Raw genomic sequence first — 21,684 nt, 5'->3', positions numbered from 1 at the left:
TGTCTGTTTGATTTACATAAAATCAACCAGTAAAAAGTTAATAATTTTTTATCTTCTTTCCAAGGATTGTCCTAAATTTAGCTATTCTCCACCTCATAGAAGAATTTATTCATCTCAAGTAATTTACAACCTCACTGGGCACCATATGGAAAACTACCTTATATCAACTGCAAATGACTTTGTCCAAAGAAGGTAAAAATACTCTTTACAACATTTAATTGCTTTCTAATTCTCATGGTAAATGACTTCTAAACTTGAGAGAAGTGTTGCAAATTTCTAATGATTATTTGTATGTTTAAATTCTTAGTTTCATGTAAACAGCCTTATATATTGAAGTCTGAGTAATGACTGTAAATGAAGATTTATTGGAGCAATGTAAAGGCACTGGATTTTTGTAAGCCCTCCAAAATGTATTGATAAATATATTCATTTTCTTTACTTTCTTGAAACAAAAGAGGAGCAATTGACTGAATTAGACTTCTTTGGAGAACTGCATGAGTTTTGATGATAATTGGCCTTCATTTCAATAATAATAGCTCAAATTTAGAATACATCCACGAGAGGAAAGTATGCAGGGTCAAATACCTAAATCATATGGACATTTACTGTGGATGGGAAGTTCTTGAGCCTATCTCTTTCCTCAGTTCCTCCATGTTTTCCTTCCTGCCTTTCCTCCTGTTCATTTCTCCATTCCTCCACATTTTCTTTCCTACCTCTTTCACTAGACATAAATGGTCAACATTCACTGTAAAATGATTCTGAATTACTGATAAAAAGAAGGAAACAAGTTCCACCAGGACAGAAGCACTATTAATTCATATAATATTTTCTATGAATATAAATTTTGAGATAAAATATGTTCATATATATGAATATTTTATAATAATATTACTTATAAATAAAGTGGGGTCTACTATAAGCAAAAAGTTGTGAAAGTCTGCCTTTGAATAGCAGTGAACGATTTACTATGATATCATTTATATGTGAAAACCTATTGCTCTAATAAAATCTTATATCCAGGAGGACAGGCACAAGATAATTCTACTGTGAATCATACCACACCATTGTTTATTTAAATGGAATATAAATTTTTAGGGATCTCAATCTTTCCTTAAAAATATTACTGATTTTAAAAATAATAGTTTTTAAGAGTATGTGTACTAACCATCTTTAGATAAACTTAACTCACTCTCAAATATCCAAGAAAGTAAACATATATAGTACCATGAAACAAACTGAGGCGGGAGTGGTGTGTAGAGTCTTTGGTAGGGAGGAAATTAGGACATTTATGAAAAGGTAAGATCTAATGTTATAACATTCCAATAATAATTATCCAGACAAAAAATCTAAACAATAAAATATTGAGATTGTTGATGTGGTCCAGTTAAAATGCGTTTGCAGAATGATCACTGTAAATATTAGTTGTTTAGAGGAGCCTTTTCCTGTATTCTGATGTATACTTGAGACTAAAATATGATTTAAAAAAAGGTATCAATGCTTGTATTCATTTCATACAGTAAATATGTTCCTACTGGAAAGAAAGAACTAAGCTCCTACTAAAGTATTTTAGATAAACTTATGAAGATTTCATTTAGTAAAACGAATATAAATTTTTTTCTTTGTAGATATGGAGGTTGGAGTTTTGGGATGCATTTGACTAATGACCTCCGTTTTGATATAACAGCAGTTCCTATCAACAGAACACTTGCCAAGGTAAATTATAGTCTTTTCTGGGAGGTCATACAAATCAAAATGTGAAATAGATACATTTGCATCTTATCATGAGGTTAAAAACAAAACATGTGTGCAACGTTTGGTGATATATATACTCCATAATGCAGTAGGTGTGATTCTGTGTGTACAGTTCAGGAACCTTGCATACTAAAGTTCCAGGAGATCTGCCAGAATCAGATCATCTGGAATTGGGAATAGTTTGTCTTATTTCTTCTCCTTTTAGAACCATTTTATTGCTTTCTCTTTCCTTATTACTGTGACTAGAGATTTCAGCACTATGTTGAATATGAATAAGAAGTATCTATACTCTTGTCTCATTCTTGACTTTAACAGAAATTATTTCAGTTTTTCCTCATTTAACATAAAGTTGGCTATGGGTTTGTCATATGTTGCCTTTATGTTGAAATACAGTCCCTCTATACCTTCAAAGTTTTTATTTTAAATAAAAGCATGTGGGACTGGGAAGGTGGCTCAGTGGTAGAGTGCTTGCCTTGCATGCATGAGGCCCCTGGTTCGATTCCTCAGCACCACATAAGCAGAAAAAAAAGCCAGAAGTGGCGCTGTGGTTCAAGTGGTAGAGCGCTAGCCTTGAGCTTGAAGAGCTGAGGGACAGTGCCCAGCCTCCCCCCCCAAAAAAAGCATGTGCTATATTATGTTTATTGATTTATGTATGTTGAACCATCCTTGTATTCCTGGAATGAAACCAACTTAATCATGGTGTTGTTCTCTTTAAATGTGTTATGTATTGTTTGTATGTATTTCATTAAAAACTTTTACAGCTAAATTTATTAAAGAGATTATTCTATAATTCAAAATGTAATGCTCTACAAACTTACATGTCATCCTGTTCAGGAGTCATGTATGTTCCTGTATGTTCCTATAGAATATACATATATAGGATAGATGCATATATATAGATATCCTATATATGATATACCTTCTATCAAAGTTAGCACAATCCTTCTGATTTTGATGTAGAGGGTAAAGTAATTTATGTCTTGTGGATTTTAATGAGGAATAGAAAGTTAGTAGGATTGGTTATCAGTCTTGTTGCTAAGGATACAATACTTACATATGTATTTTATTTCTTTTTCTACCCTTGTCTATTTACCATTTTTTCTTTTTTTCTTTTACTACTATTATTGATCAGAATACTTTAATTCTAATCTCAGAATGACCATGTTTTACACAGAGATGAAGATAATAATTTTTCCAGTGAAAGTCCATGTTTTGCATATACAAAGTATCTAGAGTTAATATGTTTCATTACTTAGAAAAAATGGCATGCCATGTTTAAGTTAGAAACATATTGGTCTGTGATCAACACTTTGGAGGATACTTTATGATGCTGCAAGAGGAAATAAGTCATTAGGAAATTGTTATTCTTGCTTTAGATGCTGAAAGCTTTATTGAGTTGGATTCAATCTTGATTTTGCCTTCTTTTAACAGGTATGGTATGATCCAGAAGGCTATCACTCCCTTCCAGCTTACCTCAACAGCTTGAACAATTTCCTGTTACGGGTTAACATGTCCAAAGATGATGCTGCCCAACATGGTAAATCCATATACATAGAGGCTTCTTTTACTGCTACTACTTTCGCTACAAACATACCAGTGCTGAGTATTTTATAACATCTAAATCACAGGTCTTTAAGCCGAGTTTGGAAGTAGTAACTCCTGCCAGATGGAACATACTGAGTAATCAGCTTAACTTCAGGTTAATTTAGTTTCCACATTTATCAAGTCAGGATAATCATGCCGACTCCATGCTCTTTCTGCACTCACAACTAATTGTAATGTCTCATAGAAAAGTAACTACAAGCCGGAACCAGTGGCCCATACCTGTAAATCCTAGCTACTCATAAGGCTGAGATCTGAAGATCATGGTTCAAAGGCAGCCGGGCAGGAAAGTCCACAAGAATCTTACCTCCCAACAAACACTTAGAAAAAGCTAGAGTGGTGCTATGGCTCAAGTGGTAGCCTAAAGCACAAAGAGGATTAGGAACAGGAGTCAGGCCTTGAGTTTAAGCCTTAGAACTGGCACCCTTCCCCCCAAAAAAAGAGTAACTACAAATCTATTAAGTTTATAGCAAAAAGGTTAAAGGTGATAAAAATATATAAAATATATAAATATAAAATTTATATAAATATAAATATAAAATATATAAATATTCACAAATCTAAACATAAAAACTTTCAAACAAATAAATTATACACCCACCAGACAGGCTACTGCGTATTGAACATTCAGTATATGATATAAGCTTAATATAAAGCATGGCTCTCGTCTTACAGTAGTTTCAGGGTGATTATTACTGCCCCTTTTGAATTCAAGGCTCTCTGTGTCCTGCCTGTTTGTTTTTCTAAGGCTCCAATCTGTTTCTTTGGACTCATCCAGGTCAACTTTAGCTGGGTTTCTTGGGAGACTTTCACGGTTTGTAAAATAGGGTTGGAATTTAAAAGAAATTGATTCATTTTTTTTCTAATTCAATTACTGTGCATCAGACCATTTCATCTTCTTGAGCCTTGCTCAAATTATTTCCCAGACCAATCCTAAAAACTAGTAATAATAAGGATGGAAAAAAACTAAGTAACACATTTTCTTACCAAGTCAGAGCCTAATAAATAGAAAAAAGGACACAATCTTTTACAAATTCAGATATTTCCTTTTCTTATCTTCCTTCTGCTGGGCATAATAGTGCCTGCTCGATATGGTATTGTGGAAGTGAGCTACAGCATCAAAAACCCATCTCAGTGACAGAATCGTAGAGTTTTCATTTCGGATAAAACAGTATTTTCCCCCAACTTCATTGGCATTTTTACAGCAGGAGGAATTATAAAGAAAATAATGAGATTGATAGTCTTTAGCATCAATAGAGGGCTTAGTCAAAAGTAATGAATTAAGTAAAATGGGACCTACGGGTGAGTCTGGGATAACCTGCTTTAAAATACTTTCGAAACCTTGACTTTGAGTAGGATGTTTCATTCGGAGCAAAAGATATGGATTGTTGTTACATATAATCAAATGATAACAACTATAGAAATGACTAAAGAAAAATGTAGCAAAGATAGAGAGAAGAGAAGCACAACAGCACATTGTAGAATCACTTTTTTGAAGTATTTATTCTGGTTTCCTTTGTAATTAGTGTTCATTACTTAGGCGAAGGCAAATTGAGCCAGTCTAGACCCTAGTAAGCTTGTTAGAACTTCTACCATTGTATTTTAAGTTACAGAGGATGAAGAAGTAAGAACTGTAGAAGATAAACTTTATATTGACTCTACATTGAATTTTTTAATTTAAAAATAAGCTCAAGTGATATAAATACTACTAGTAGTGTGACTTCTATTCCTTATTATTCTTTTCTTATTCAGTCTTACATGATTATGATAGCTTTCCATCCTTTCTGGAAGGCACTTGATTTCTTCCAAAGGAGAAATCTATAATCTTAAAATGTATCTTTGTTCCATCATGCTTGGATGGGATCTACCATGGTATTATTACTTTGGCTTTGAAAAATCAACCCAGTTATTTTCATATCTCCTCTCCTCTCCCACTTGTTTTAAGTATCTCTGTTAGATTCTATATGAATTGGGATTTTATTTTAGCTATAAAATTTTCTTTGAATTCTAGTATTCTTATAAAAATCTTTTGATTAGCTTTCTTTTTCAGTATCAATATCTGTTCTATTCATGGGGTTCCCCCTAGTGGTGTGTTTTATATGAAAAAAATGGCTCTTTTGAAGAATACTGATTTGCTTGTTACCCCCCAAAAATTAGTATACAAGTAATCTCTTTACAAAAACACTAACACATGATCCTTTCTACTGCAATATTCAGTCTTACTCATTGTTATACAGAAGCAAGGTCAATGGAATCATGTCATTTTAGCTTTACGCCTATAGAGACAACTATATATATATATATATATATATATATATATATATAAAATACACACACATATATATACAGCTATACAATATCATATAATACAGACTATATATATTCAGCATAGTGCCAATATATATTCAATGCAGTGTCAATATATTTATACTGTATATATTTATATACAGTATAATGTACATACTATGTATATATGTGTATATATATGTACATTGTATTCTAGAACAGTGATGAAATTTTGATTTTTGACATAATAAATATTCATTGACTGATCACTATGTAAGGCATCTTGCTGGATGTTGTAGAACCTCCTGATATATGGCTTGATCTTTCAGCTAACGGTATGTGTGAAAACAACTCATCCCACAGGATTTTGCACATTGTGATAAAAGCATGTTTGCAAAAGTTGCTCCAGTGAAGTAGCACATTTTCTGTGTTGGAAATACAAAGCAGAAATAAAAGTCATGATTTCCCTTGCCTATATTATAATTGAGCAGGGTTTAAGTAGAGCCCCTGGAAACTCATTTTTAAAAGGGCCCAAGTATTTATACATACACACACACACACAAAATAAAAAATAAAGTATATTCCCAAATGATGTGATTTAAAGTTTAGTTTTACTAATCAACTTTTACTTAACATACAACTATTGCAAAACTCAAGGTCAAAATATGCCATATCCTTCTTAATAAAAAATGTTCAGGTGCTATGCCTGGGTATCATAATGCTATGGCCATACCCAATAAGCAGTGAAACTGTCCTTTTTGACTATACAGGAACAAGTACTTACTGGCTTTCTCTAATCCCAAATCTTACCCTCTTTCTACAACTTCTCAGACTGTATAGACTGCTACCAGGGTCTTTCTTCTAACTCAAGCTGTATACACAACCCTGGGAGATCTCCATCATTTGGCACTGTATTAGAATTTAGAGACTATTTTTCTGGGCTTGTGTCTTTGAATCCTCCCTGCCCTTTAATGTTTCCATGGAAATGTGTGAATGAAGCTCCCATATTCTGGTAAAGCTCTGAAGCAAAAGGCATCATGTAAGTACTAAAGGAGAAGAATGGATCTTGTCAGTGACAAAATTTCCTCCTACAGTCATAGCACAGTCAGGAAGGGACCCTCATATAATTGGTGTCCATTTAAACTGCCCATGGCAATGTATTATATTTCTGAAGAGCTTTTGAATTGCCAGCATGCATATGAGTAGATAGAGGAATGTAGGGAAACCTTCCACACAACCTTCCATTGTATTGGAAGAACACATACATTTTGTATAAAAGCAGATTCTTGCTTCCAACTAAAATGTCCCATTTCTTCTCTCTTCATGAGAGTGCCACATTATATGGAATTCAGAAAAAAATGTCATTTCCCTTAAAAGTATACCCCAAAATAAAATTCTTTAGGCTATATCACAATGAAGTACCCATGTTATTCACCACAAACTTGGTATTTCTGATGAACTGAGCACCTACTAACAGAAGCTTTATCTTTGTCTCCAGGTATCATCATGTATAGCCACCCTTATCCAGGTGTGCAAGATCAAGAACAAGCCACGTAAGCAGATCTCTCTGGCATGACTACTTGCTTCTTGGCAAAGCTAAACCTTTGTGTAAAGTGCTATAATGGGAGATCACAGGTGTATCTGAATGAACGTCAGTTTTAGAAGGGCTGATTCTAGAAGTCACAGGCTGGGATAAAAGGAAGTTTCTGAAAGGGTGGAGAGTGGGGCTGCCAAGGAGAGCCCATCCACTGCAGATTCACAGAGTCTGCTGCTTTTATGAGTCAAAAGACTAAATGCTTCATCATTTCAACTCTCCTGCTGCACTTAAGTGCTATTTCTTTGCTTCAGATCTGCATGTCCCTTGCATAGACTTTGTAATTGTGGGAGACTGAGGTTTTGCTATCAAATATTCCTAGTCAATTCACCTGCTCTAGAGATACAGTTATTCCAGGGTCACTGCAGAGCTGGGTCAAAGATATTATCTTTCTGTCTCACAGGAAGGCTTATTTGTGTCGTAGTCAATTCTTATACTACTTTGTTGAATCATGAGTCATGAATCATCCTGAAAGGGAAAAAAAGTTCCGTAAAATCATGTCTGCTTTCCTCTCGATATTTCTCACCCTAGAATCAGCAGTTTAATTGATGTTTTGGTGGCACTGTCCATATTGATGGGCTATTCTGTCACTACGGCCAGTTTTGTCACATATGTTGTAAGAGAACATCAGACCAAAGCCAAGCAGCTGCAGCATATTTCAGGCATCGGGGTGACATGTTACTGGGTGACAAACTTCATTTACGACATGGTAAGTAACACATCACTGCAAAAAAAACAGGATCATTTTGCATAGAAGATGTTGGTGTTACATTCAAACATTCTCTAGTTGTTCAAATTATTCTCGCAGGGACAACAAAGTAGGGAAAAACAATTCGAGTCAGGCATATAGTCATTTGATGGTTGGAGGAAAGAAAATATGCCTGCCTTTCTTTCTGAGATGTATCAGATTCCCGGGGTACTTCTTAATATTCAGGTTCCTGGGCCCCACTCCAGATCTATTAAGTCCATATCTTGGGAGGGGATTATAGACAAGATGTCTCTGAAAGATTCCCTAGGTGATTTTCAGCACATTGAAGTCTAAGAACACTATACTGGAGAAATAGAAGCTTAGCAACATTACCCAATTGTGCCAAGTCATCAAGCTTATAAAAATTTAATCAACCGATAGTGAAAAATTCAAAGTAGCAGCTCCAGCTGAATGACACATTAGAGAAGATTACAAGGGTAAAGAAGAAGTGTATTTCATTGATAGCTCTCTCATTTGCATAAAATGTTCCCAAAGTTCAGATGGTTGTTCTTGACTCCAAATGTGCCAGAGTTGGCCAAAAGCCCAGGATGTGTATGCATTTGCCTGTGATCATGGTGAAATTTTCTAAGTTGTTGTCAAGATCATTGGCTTGAAGAGCTGGAGAGTAATTAACTGCATATCCATTTTGTTAATGTATCCAGGGAGGTCGGAAATGTGTTCGTTGTGGAAGCCAAATCTAAAAGAATGGACTTAGTAGGAGTTTTTTCTTTTTCTTTTTTAACATTAAGGAAGCTTCAAGTACTTCCTTCTAGAAAGGTCTATTTATGACTGATATTCTGCTGACATATGTTCATCCCAACTTAGGACATTCCTGTCCTTCCCTAATCCCCAGCAAAAAATTCAATTACCACCACCTCCATCATGTGCATCCTGATACATACTCTTTAGCATTGAATATTTCCAAATGCCAGTGGAACACTTGGATTTTTGTTCCTGTGTTTCATGAATATGTGGTAACTGTTGCCCTGTTGTTTTGCACAAGTAGCTCACACTGATAACTAAGCCTAGGAAATCAACCATCTGAGAGAAATGCAGCATTCAAAATGAAATCAATGGTTTCAGGACTAATACCTAGATCTCTGGTTGTCATGTCTCTCATTGAACCACTATCCCTGAATGAACCCAAGTCTTAAAACCTACAGGCATGAATGACAGGACTTCTTGTGTATCAATACAGGTGGAAACTGGCTTGATCTCATATTAGAGGACACAAATTCTAAAGTGAAATCAATGTCAAATAAGCTGAAAGTAACAAGAAACAGGACTATCAGAAAAAAATCATTCCTTCAAATTTTCCTAGGCCAACTTGGTGCAGGTTCAAATTACATGGGTTACTGATTAACACTAAGCATTAACATTAAGCATTCTTTTACATATTCTCACAGGTCTTCTACTTGGTTCCAGTAGCATTTTCCATTGGTGTCATAGCAATTTTCAAGCTACCTGCCTTCTACAATGAAAGCAACTTAGGCGCTGTATCTCTCCTACTTCTTCTGTTTGGGTAAGCTGCTGAACAGATAAGGAAAGAAGAATGAGCAGAATTAACTGCTTCTAGGCACAAACAAGGCCTAAATGTCATTACTTAATGTATTATTGCCTGGGTGGGGTCTCATTTGACATGAGTGATGCCTAACAATATATTATGCTTGCTAGTCCATAGTCTGTTAAAGCATATCTCTGAAAATTAATGTTGCTATCAATAATGGGAATTTACTGAGTGCCAAGAGTCAAGTTTAGAAATTTACGTATATAATCTAATTTGCATAAAAATGGAAGCCTTCAAATGATGGAGAAAATGAATATATATGAATTCTTAAACTATATGAATAGATACTATTTTAATGTATATGTAAGTTTATGTATACTTACTTTTATCTATCTTTTTATAGATAGCTAAGGACAAACATGTATTTCTATTGTTTCTGTGTTAGGCTAGATCATACAGGTAGTACAGGCTGACATAATTGTTGCTTCGTGCAACAATTCTTTCTTACCTGAACACCTGGATTGTATCTCTTAGTAACCGTAGGTGATACAGAGCTTCTCCTTCACTAGTTTTCTTTAGCTTACCCTAAAGGTGTTCAAGTCTTTGCTCATAACAGGGCACCCATCTTCGAACCAGGCCTTGTCTGCCTCATTAACCTAAAACAATGTCATCATCTTTCCTCCACTTTAAATGATAAAAGAGTTACACAGATTGAACTCCTATTTCTGAGCAGTGAAAGTCTTGCCTAGACAAGATAACACCATCCCCAGGGGGATTAATTTGTAGCTGTAATGATGTGGGACTGCTAGAGGCTTCTTAAAAGAGAAGCTTCTCATTGTCATTTAAAATACATCCTTTGGGAATATTTTTATCAAAATAAAAGGAAAGGGGATGGAAGCAAGATATAGCTACAAGGCTTGACAACGCATCCATTATGTTTCCTTTTACTTTAGAAACACATCTAAGTTTTTTACTGTATGTTTCTTAAAGAGTAAATGAAGGTATGATTGATCATTAGTATTTTTAACCCAACAGGTATGCAACTTTTTCTTGGATGTACTTGCTGGCTGGTCTCTTCCACGAGACAGGAATGGCTTTTATCACTTACGTTTGTGTCAACCTGTTTTTTGGCATCAATTCCATTGTTTCCCTGTCCGTGGTATACTTTCTTTCCAAGGAAAAACCAAATGATCCTGTAAGAGCCTTTCTTACTCTGTTACAATTTTCAGTGAATGTATTGGATGTTTTAACATGTTCAAAGTGGAAAGATTTCCCTTGATTCTGAATTTTATGTAGAGGAAAAACTATCATTTAGTCTTATTAAATTAAATTCCATCTAGTCTAATGCTTATTTTACTGTGTCAAAACTATTGGCATTTGATAAATCTTGGGTGGAATGATGGAGGCTAAATCAGATATATTGTATGTTGCTAGGAAAACCATGACACCAATTGGTCAGCTAAAATTGTACTCATTAACAAATTCTTCACGTATGGTAGTGACAAGGAGAATGGCTGAGTTATATGACTGTAGGTTAGGATTTATCTGAATGTTCCTAGAGAAAAGAAACCCTTTTTCATTCATTTTCAATCATGTATTGGAATCTACTTCATTGTAAGCATCACTTCCCATTCAGCGCTGACAATTATGATTGGTGAGTGGAGAAGCACTGGCAGTGCCAGGCAATTGAACAGAAAAGAATAGAGAGGAAATGAAGTGAACTGAGCACTACACAAGCACACTCCAGGAGGAGAAAAAAATTCACGACATGGAAGCAGTTGGCCTTAAGTGTGCATGACATGAAAATGAGCCATTTGCTCCTCTTGGAAAAGAGTTGTCTCTTCTTCCACCTCATTTCGCCACTTAGCCTCTCCCCAAGTAGATATTATCTTAGGTTCTAAAACTTTACTATATTAATTCTTCCTCATTCGGGCTCCTCCAAGTATTGCATTTGATTTCAACACCCTAGCTTAATCCACATCCTAAAAGTATATGGCACATCTAGAGGTGATATTGTCCCCAGGATTGGACCCTGATACCTTTAGATCTGCTTTTCCGCTAACATTTTATTGTAAACTCCACCCTTTAGTTATATTAATTATTTGTATGTAAATCCCACACACGTGTGAAACAATTGGCAAGTGAGAAGCTTCTCAATATTTATTCATATCTAGTTTCAAATTTTTGTCAATTCATTGGAATGCAAAGACTAAGCTTCATTGGTGTTTCTCTCATTTCAGACTTTAGAACTTATTTCTGAAACCCTCAAGAGAATTTTCCTGATATTTCCACAATTCTGTTTCGGCTATGGTTTAATTGAACTTTCCCAACAACAAGCAGTCTTGGATTTCCTAAAAGCATATGGAGTCAACTACCCAAGTGAAACATTTGAAATGAATAAGCTGGGTGCAATGTTTGTAGCTTTGGTTTCTCAGGGCACCATGTTTTTTTTGTTGCGTCTCTTAATCAACGAGTCATTAATTAAGAAGCTCAGGTAAATATACTGTAAACAGAGTGTTTTACATCAATGATGGAACTCATTTCAAAATACTTAGAGGCCAATACTTAGAATCTCAGCTTTGCCATAAGGACTAGGAAAATAACTACACACAAAAAATTAAAGTTTTGTAGTATAATTGATCTCTATTTCTTTATAGAAAAAATTATCTTGCTTTAATATGTATCTATCAGTATTATTGTTATAAGCTCATTTGTTAGCCTTAAAGAGATAACTAATTCAGTCTTAAAGAGAAAATGTTTGTAAGGCAAGAAAGCTGAGTTTTGGAAGGGGTTAAAACACTTTCATAAGCAAAGAGGATGAGGATTGAGTGTATAGCATTTTGACAGTGAGTCTGGGAAAAGAAGGATGAGATAAAGAAGGATGAAAAAAGAAAATCAGGTACCACAGACTAAGCAGTTTCATTTCCAGGAATAATTCTTGCAGATACCTTCACACATATATAGACTTATGTATATATAAAATCATTCCCCATAGTAACCATTTCTAATAGCAAAAGGAAGGAGAGAACCAGAACATTTATTTAGAGACAAATTGTATACATACACTCTTACACATGATATTCTGTAGCCACTTGGATGATATTCTGTAACATTTGAGATCATTTCTATTATTTATTAAATGAAAATGCAATGTTTATGTAAAAAGTATACTGCCACATGAGTTAAAAGAAGTCTGCATTATTTATGCATGTATATCATAGAGTATCCTAACTGTCAGTGCATCTACTGAAGAGAGCTATATATGATTGAAGATGCCTATTTTTTTACTATACCATCTCAAGTATCCTTTAAGAATGTATCACCTATACAAAAACAAAATTTTAGTTAAAAAAATAACTAAAGAACAACAATAGAGGAAAATAGCATGATCTGTTTAAGAAAGAAGTAATGGAATTAGATTAGAAAACACAGAGTGTATTGAAATAGGAGGTGATAAAAAGCTTACTGTGGTTGGAAGATTATGGAATCTTCTTAATGAATATTTGGTTTTAAAAGGTTTAATAGTCCATCTTCAGTGGTAGTCCATTCAAAGTGTCTGAACTGAGGCTACCATAATCAAGTGGTATAATTTGGTGAAATTTATAATTTGGTCTCTAGACACTAGGCCATTGTGAAGTTCCTAGAGAAATCCAATTAAGGAGTAGAAATTTATAACAGCGATAGAACAATCCATAAAATAGAATAGAATGTACATAAAATAGTCCATGGCAGGGTATGATAGGCATTTTCAGAGTTTGGAGACTGCCTATATATGTTGACCTTGGAATATGGAACATTGAAATATATATATATTATATATATATATATATATAAAGTAGCAAATATACATAAAACATCACAGTTTGAGACTCTGGGGCCATCACTCGATGAAGAAGAGAAATTGGAGGAAGAACTATATTAATTCGTTGGATTTTAAATTTTTATTTTATTTTTATTTTTACTTTATTGATACTAATGTGGGTTGGGAATTAGTGAGTTTAAAGGGCTAATAATCCTAAAATACTGGCTGGATCCTAGGTAAGACATTAGTAGAAAAAACAAAAATTAGTAGTAATACATGAAAAATTAATAACATTAAAATTATAGATGACTTAAAGCTAGAAATAGCTGCTATAGCATTGGGTCTATAATTAAAAATACCATCCTGGTTTCAATTCCCAGCACCATCAAAAAGAGAAAAGAAAAGAAATTTAAGAGGATATATGGGATCTTATATTTAGTGTTATTATAACAAAAGGAAGAGGGAGGAAAAGGAAAAGGAGAAGGATGAGGAGAAAAACAAAAGGGAGAAGGAAAGAGAACAAAGAAAGGAAAGAAGGAAGGGAAAGAGGGAGGGAGGAGGGGAGAGGGGAAGGAATAGATTCTTCTTTCTTCTTTTAAGGGTGATCCTTGGACTTTAGCTTATAGGTATTGACTCCTCATAATGATAGTGAACTTTATTAGGAAGTAACATTGAAACCAGTATCTCCTTGCTACCACTATTAGGATTCTGAATTTGCATGGTGAGTCTGTAAACATTATCGACATGGAAGGCCAAAGCTCTTTCTCAAATATTGTAGCACATACAGTAGGGAAAGTCTATGCTAAGATGCTCTAAGTTATCTGAGTAGCATCATCATACATTACAAGTTTAAAAGAAATCCAATAATAGAATAATCAGTAAAGAATAAAGCCATAGCATATATCAAACCTGAGTAGTACCCTCAAAATCATTGATGTAAAATAACTGTGTCCATTTTTTAGACTCTTCTTCAGAAAATTTACATCTTCTCCTGTAACGGAGACAATAGATGAAGACGAAGATGTACGGACTGAGCGACTGAGAGTTGAGAGTGGGGCAGCTGAGTTTGACCTGGTCCAACTCCATCGTCTCACAAAGACCTACCAACTTATCCACAAAAAGATCATAGCTGTAAACAACATCAGCCTGGGGATACCTGCTGGAGAGGTTGGGAACTATGTTGCTTCCATCTTGCCATATTTGTTTAAGGAACAAGAAAAGTCGTTATTATTCTTCAATTTTTGTCTAGGAATGTAACCAAGCTCTGAATATTACCAGATATATGTGTATATATGTGTGCATGGATGTACATATACATACATTTTATACAGATATATAGATAGATAGATAGATATGTAATATGTGATTAATTTATTAATATGTGGACATACTGTTTGCTGTATGAATCTTCCCTCTCAGCAGGAAGGATTTACTAGCTAATACCATACTAAGTCCTGAGCCCCTTCTCAAACTGTTATCCATTCTTGGGTGGACTTTTGGAAAGGAAGTCTATTCAGAATACTCTTTTCAATCTTTCATTTCCAGGCCCTTTCAAAAGATACAATGAAGAAATCATAACCTAGCTAGGATTGGTGGTGCATTCAACGGCTCGGGAGGTGGTATCAGAAGGATTACAGTCTGAATTCAGCCTAGGCAGAGTTAGCAAAAGACTCTGTCCGAAACAAAACAAAGCAAAAAGGCTGTTTTCATGGCTCTAGTAGCAGAGTACCACCAAAACAAGGCAGAAGTTTTCATAGATAAGATCCCAGGACTGCATACACACACACACACACACACACACACACACACACATGCACATACTAAACATAATGTGTGTGAAGTGTCTATATGTATGTATACATAGGTGTGTATCACTGCTTTCACTGATGCGATATTAGGGTAGCTTTGCAAGAAAAAATGATTATTGATATTTTCCTTAGTTTTCTGAGCAGAGCCACAAACTTCATGCATCAAATTTATTCAATAGCACAAAGAAAATATTGCTTCTGTGGTCTATTTAGCCAAGTCATGATTTGGTGTGAATAATATGGGATCTATAAGTATAATTACTTCATCAAATTAGCCTCTCTTACTTGTGGGGTATTTCATCATGTCCCGGAAAGGGATGCCATAACAACACTATGGAAATATGATCTTCATTACATATACAAAGTTTCATATTGTTAAAGGAAGAAAAGATGTGTAAGTACCCATTTGTTTCTAAAAGAGAAAGTCTTACCAAATGCCACCAGAGCAGTAGAGCATCTGTAAATAATTCTGATGATTCTGGATTCATTTTTCTTAGAAACTTATTACAACCAGGGAGGAGAGATATAAGAGTATCTCCATGGTTTACATCCATGTTTTTTCCCCCATCCTACTAGTGCTTTGGCCTTCTTGGGGTGAATGGAGCTGGGAAGACCACGATATTCAAGATGTTGACTGGAGATATCATTCCTTCAAGTGGAAACATTCTGATCCGAAATAAGACAGGGTATGAATATCTGCTGCTCCTACCTGCTGACCACTCACCTACTGCAACACAATTAAGATAGTTTTAATGAACATTTCATAGAATTTTGTGGTGATACTATCCCATCTCCAGGGAGAAGAAATCAGCTGAAATGACTAGAGAAACCATTAAACCTTTTAGTATGATTCTGATAGTGAAATTATTTTATCTCTCTGTTTAGCTGAAAATTAATACCATGATCATTACAATGATCAAAATGAAGCCACCTTCCACCATTTGGGGGCCAGGAGAGATCTGTCTCAGAACTCATGTGTGACTGGTCTTTTCAATGCAGGTCCCTGGGTCACATGGAATCTCACAGTTCCTTAGTTGGCTACTGCCCTCAGGAAGATGCCTTAGACGACCTGGTATCTGTGGAAGAACATTTGTATTTCTATGCCAGGGTACATGGAATTCCAGAAAAAGATATTAAAGAAGTGAGTATGCAGGTGCAAACTCAGTTCCTTTGAATTACGAGTATGCTATTTGCTTTTCCCTGTCCCTACCATGCTTCCAGAAAATCAATTGGATGTGGAAAAAACCGTTTTCTCCTCCATCAACAAGGAACCCAACTGGACGTGATTGTGTGTCCTCTGTCTACACCTATGGAGTCAGCTTTAGAAATAGCTTGGCATGTGTTTGTTCAGTTGCTTTTTTAAGAACTGTAAGACAGATCATTCGCTTCTGAGTTGAGCGTTGTTTGGTGATGCTTGTACTTCCCTGGTGTTCGAATTATAGTTGATACATAGACAGAAGAGCAAAATACTAAAAAAAAAAAGAGCAAAATGCTCATATTAAAGCAGAATAGCTTCTTTGTAAAATGTTATTGTATTTGTTTTGCTGCTAGAGTTTGAACCCAGGATCTCACGCAGGTGAAGCACAAACTCTTCAACTGAGCTATGTCCACAGCCTCCAGTTGGACCTTTAATCTGTGGCTTCATAACTCCAGCAAACTGTTTGCCTTTGAAATGGATTGGTTAACCCTTAGGGCATGTTCCTCTGTGTTTGCAACCCTTGGGACCTGTTGTATAAGTCCAGCAAGGATTTCTCATTTGCCAGGACTATTTAACAATAGAAATAAGCACAAGAAACATGATTCCTAGTGTGTCACAGTTTTGACAGTGGGTCAGATTTAAATAGACTTACAGGCTTTGTGACAGCCCATCCCCCAGTGAGCAGAAAAACCAAGCAGGGCTGATAGTCAGGATGAAACCTGCCTGTGAATTAGGTTTTATCTCTATTAAGCTGTTAAGCTTTATAGGTGAGTCCTATAGCAATACAGCATAAAGTACCACATGCAATTGTAAACATACATACCTACATTTGGGGGGAAAAGTCCTGTTTGAAGATAAGCCCCCAAGGAATTGCTTTTATCTCTTTAAATGAACTATTAATTTTAAAGAGGTCCTTTGAAAATGAAAATAAAATCTGTGTTGAATTTAAATGCGCTCATTTTTTTCCTAGGCTTCTGTTCTAAATGATGAAAGTTTCATTTCACAGGCAGATTTTCTTCCATTTGGTGCTTTAAGGGTTTTGGCAGGGGAAGGTCAACCTAATTCCTCTTTTATTATCCACAGACTGTTCATAAACTCCTCAGGAGACTTCACTTGATGCCCTACAAGGACAAACCCACTTCTATGTGCAGCTATGGCACAAAGAGAAAATTGTCTACTGCCCTGGCCTTGATCGGGAAGCCTTCCATCCTACTCCTGGTAAGAGCAGCTTTGTAAGCAAGGCTGCAGCAGAAGTGTGCTGTGTTACCACGTCATCATCCCCACAGCCTACACTAAGCTAGGGTTCATTGGATGCCAGTCATTGTGTAAACACTCGTAGTATCTCATTAAGGGAATTTGTAGAAACAGATACACTAGAACCACATCATCCTCAAAAATAAAATCTTTGAAGCAATGATGTAGGAAGCATCAGAGGAAAAAACAAACTCAGGAGGGGAATGAAAAGACACTGGAACAAATTCAACTGATCATATCACTAAGTAGAAAACATGATACAGTTTAATTTCCTTTTTTTAAAAAATGAAATCCTGTCCTCTTTTTTTTCTCTTAGGAACTGATCAGGTTAACTTAATGTTTTCCAGTCTCTACTAAGAAAAATACAAGTGTATTTTAAGAAAATGTGTTATACTAAAATATTATTTTTTTGAAACTTAACAATATGATCATCCTACCTTGGGATGTAATACATAATACCTCATGCTTTTTTCCCTGAATTTGAAAGGGAGACTGTAAAAAAAAAATCCACATTTACATTTTAGTTAAAAGCTGGAAAACTAAATTGATCACCTGAAAATATAAATTGCACATGATAGTAATACAGTAGCCTGCTTCCCAGGCCCAGCATTGGAATGGGATACAAACTCGCCCTTAATGTACAAGATTGCTTTCATTCAAGGACTTCAAAACTCTGAAAAAGCCTTAACTATATACAATAAAAATCCCATTATAAATTGCCACATTATTCCAAGGATTAAATCATAGAGTGGATCAAATCATTTAAACTGCCCAGATAGAATGAGGCAGTCCCATCTTTCTATGATTCTGGCAGCTTATAATGCATTTCATGCCTGCCAATCGATGCTTATAATAGAATTCTATTGTGTAACAGTCCCTTAAACTGAACAAAACAATCCTTAGGCCCCCCTGTGAGATAATAGATGCAAAGCATCTATTTTAAAATGCTGAAAGCACTACGTAAGTATTATGTAGTAATGAGATGAACTGCAATACCAGCTATGAAGGACAAGAGACTGTATTCTCTCCTATTGCTATTTACTGTATATGTGATTTTTGTAAAAAAAAAAAATGGGAGCAGTAATAGTATCTCTTATACTTGTTTCCCAAATTAACACTCATTCCTTTCTCTAAATTTAATACATTACTATAAATCAAACTTCTCATTATGCTGTGTACGTAGTTTCTATTACAGATACAACTTTCAACTTTTTATCTCATCTTGAGCTATACTTTTTAATCTTCTGTCAGGCTCTATTCCTATTTAGATGCTCCAATATTATATTATTTTAATCTGGACTCTAAATAATTTTCCAAATCACTATTCACTTGCAAAAAAATAACATGTATTTTTCTAGATGACAACTTAAATACAGCTTTTATATATTTCCAAGGAGTCTTCAATTTCAATTAATAATATTAAAAAACTATACCTTAAACATTCACTGAAATATCAACTTGTGTGTGGTTGCTGTTGTTGTTTTCTGCTTTCTATACCATATTCTTACCACCACAATTGTACTTTTAGGACATAGCAATCTTGTTGATGTAGCTCCGGGAACATATGTGACAATGTAATTAAATGTAAAAACTCTGTTTTGTCAGTAAGTGAAGCAGAATAATTTTCCAAAGAACCCTGGGAGAAGGATGTAAAGGAAAAGGATGTCAACTTCCCTGAAATACCTTTTCTTAATAGACTGATCATTTCAGATACATGATTTTGAGCTTTCTGACAGCAGTAGAAAGCAGCCTATTTAGACTAAAACACATTAGTTCCAAGACCTGAAAAAGCAACTTTTGTTCAGAGGAACTGAGACTCTGTGATTTGTGTAGAGGGCCTCATCAAAAAAATTATTAATTTGATCCATTTTTCTGGTAACTATTCAGGATGAGCCGAGCTCCGGAATGGATCCTAAGTCAAAACGGCACCTTTGGAAGATCATTTCAGAAGAAGTACAGAACAAATGCTCCGTCATCCTCACATCTCACAGGTAATCGGAGGCAGGACCTTTATGTGTGTATTTATTTTATTTATTTTATTTAGTCAGTTGTGAGTCTTGAACTCTGGGCCTGGGCGCTGTCCCTGTGCCCTTCAGCTCAAAGCTGGCGCTCTACCACTTGAGCCATAGCGCCACTTCCAAGAGGCAGGACCTTTAAAGGTACATGACACAGGCTGATAGATGAGAAAGGCAATCCTGTGTTATGTGTACATAATTAGTGCTTGCCTTCATATGAGAGTATTTATTATATATTTGTAGTAGTGGAGGCCAGTCATGTGGGCTCCACGATGAGAATACTGTTACAGGACAGGGTATAGATTCTAAGCAGTATTGTCAATAGCAAAGTTCTTGTGATTTATGACCCCCTTAATCCAACTGTGGCTCCCTATTGCCTATTAAAGTTCAGAGTCCTTTAAGCTCATCCAAAGTTTTCTATTGTATGACTTCATCTAAAGTTCCAGTCTCTTTTCCCCCTCTCCTCTAACATGCTCTCCTTTCAGTCAATCTGGGAGACTTAAGGTCTCACATCCACACACTACCTCGTCCTTTGTCTCTCTGTGGTTATACCTGCTTTTTAAAAATTATCTATTTAGAAAAGCTTTTCATATTCCAGTTTTACTAGTCCTTCCAGAACTAGTTCATATACATCTCTTCCCTATGAAGTAGTCCCTTCCAATTAATATAGTTTGAACAATACTAAAGCATTTTATCTGTGCATCTCTTATGATATTGACCTCGTGTTATTATTTGGGTTAAATTCACCTTGCATTATTAATGGTTATATAGTAGAAAGGTATTACAAGTGATTCATATCAAGAAACTTGCTTACATCCTAGTTTTGTACTGAGTATACTGTAGCTACTCAATTTTTTTCCATGATGTTTGTATGCAGTATATGCACAGGGTGACAACCTAAAAGCACTTCCAATTATCATAGCCCATGAAATGAGAGAGTGAATAAAGGCTAACTAGAGATAAATCCAAACCCACCGACAACAATTGGACCATGAGGCATAATGAACAAAGCTTGAGGCTATTCCACAAACCCTTCTTAGGTAATACAGTTCTTGAGTCAAAGCTTAAAACAGCTTGAAAGAAACAGCTTGGGTTTGAGAATGGGGCACTCCAGGATGACCTCAAGTTTAGAAGAACAATAATAAACCTTACCTGAAGATGTTTAATTGATAATTTAAGAGCTTTTTAAAATTCTCCTTCAAAAGAAATTTCTGGGTGCCATAATGAAATAGTTAAGCTTAGACTCAACCCATTTTCTGTGCCTTGAATGTTAATATCTTTTAGCATGGAAGAATGTGAAGCTCTCTGTACCAGGCTGGCCATCATGGTGAATGGAAGGTTCCAATGCATTGGATCGCTGCAGCATATAAAGAGCAGGTAAAGAACAAATGAGCTTTTTAACACATGCTATAGTAACAAATTGACTGGTATAGAGACAGCCAAGGGATATCTGAGCAACCTACCCTTAAGTAGAAGTTATTTTATTGAAAATCGGCCGTGTTTTTAGTCAACTAGCCCAAATATCAGAAGGTCTAAAGTTTATTCAGTTGTGGGGCTTGAACTCTGGGCCTAGGCACCGTCTCTGAGCTCTTCAGCTTAAAGCTAGTGCTCTACCACTTTGAGCCAAAGTGCAACTTCCTAAATAAATAAATAGCAGTACTAACAACAATAATAAATAATCTACAACCAAAATATTCTTAGAAAGCAAGACTTTTTGCAATAGCAAAAGTAAACTATAAAAGTACATGAAGGCATGGAATTCCTTCTAGCACATTCATTTGCCATTTATACAGGCACTCAGTAAGCTATTTAACATTTTACCACACTGAAAACCTTTTAATCAAGAATACATTGGGGAAATATGCATAAATATCAATTTTAAATTAAATAAGTAGTTTATATTCACCAGAGTATATTCACATTTTTACATATCCATGTTAATCTCTAAACTTCATTATGATACTTTATATCTTTCCATATAGAAACTTGATTGTCTTATAAAATAATATTAACCAAGACAGGGGAATAAAGGATGACAGAGACCTTACATTGCTTTTAGGCAGTTTAGTGGGACCAGATTACAAAATCTACTCCCAGTGGCATTAGCTCTGGCTTCTT

At 35.3% G+C, this 21,684-nt stretch overlaps 1 protein-coding gene across 1 annotated transcript in view; it reads left to right on the top strand.

The window, feature by feature from the left end:
* The window catches only part of Abca12 (ATP-binding cassette, sub-family A (ABC1), member 12), a 192,608-nt gene that overhangs the window by 165,979 nt on the left and 4,945 nt on the right, over positions 1-21,684 (top strand). Inside the window, exons 36-49 of the mRNA XM_013017562.1 lie at positions 65-192; positions 1,626-1,713; positions 3,184-3,289; positions 7,139-7,193; positions 7,766-7,943; positions 9,389-9,504; positions 10,525-10,684; positions 11,730-11,983; positions 14,254-14,458; positions 15,676-15,785; positions 16,099-16,240; positions 17,381-17,515; positions 19,439-19,542; positions 20,851-20,943. Of these exons, the coding sequence (XP_012873016.1) occupies positions 65-192; positions 1,626-1,713; positions 3,184-3,289; positions 7,139-7,193; positions 7,766-7,943; positions 9,389-9,504; positions 10,525-10,684; positions 11,730-11,983; positions 14,254-14,458; positions 15,676-15,785; positions 16,099-16,240; positions 17,381-17,515; positions 19,439-19,542; positions 20,851-20,943 (1,874 nt within the window). The remainder of the gene's footprint in view (positions 1-64; positions 193-1,625; positions 1,714-3,183; positions 3,290-7,138; positions 7,194-7,765; positions 7,944-9,388; positions 9,505-10,524; positions 10,685-11,729; positions 11,984-14,253; positions 14,459-15,675; positions 15,786-16,098; positions 16,241-17,380; positions 17,516-19,438; positions 19,543-20,850; positions 20,944-21,684) is intronic.

This window comes from Dipodomys ordii, unplaced genomic scaffold (assembly GCF_000151885.1).
Source record: "Dipodomys ordii isolate 6190 unplaced genomic scaffold, Dord_2.0 Scaffold1, whole genome shotgun sequence".
NCBI classification, from domain to species: domain Eukaryota; kingdom Metazoa; phylum Chordata; class Mammalia; order Rodentia; family Heteromyidae; genus Dipodomys; species Dipodomys ordii.
Note: the sequence above shows the minus strand (reverse complement) of the source record. Positions and strands in the feature narration are given on the sequence as shown.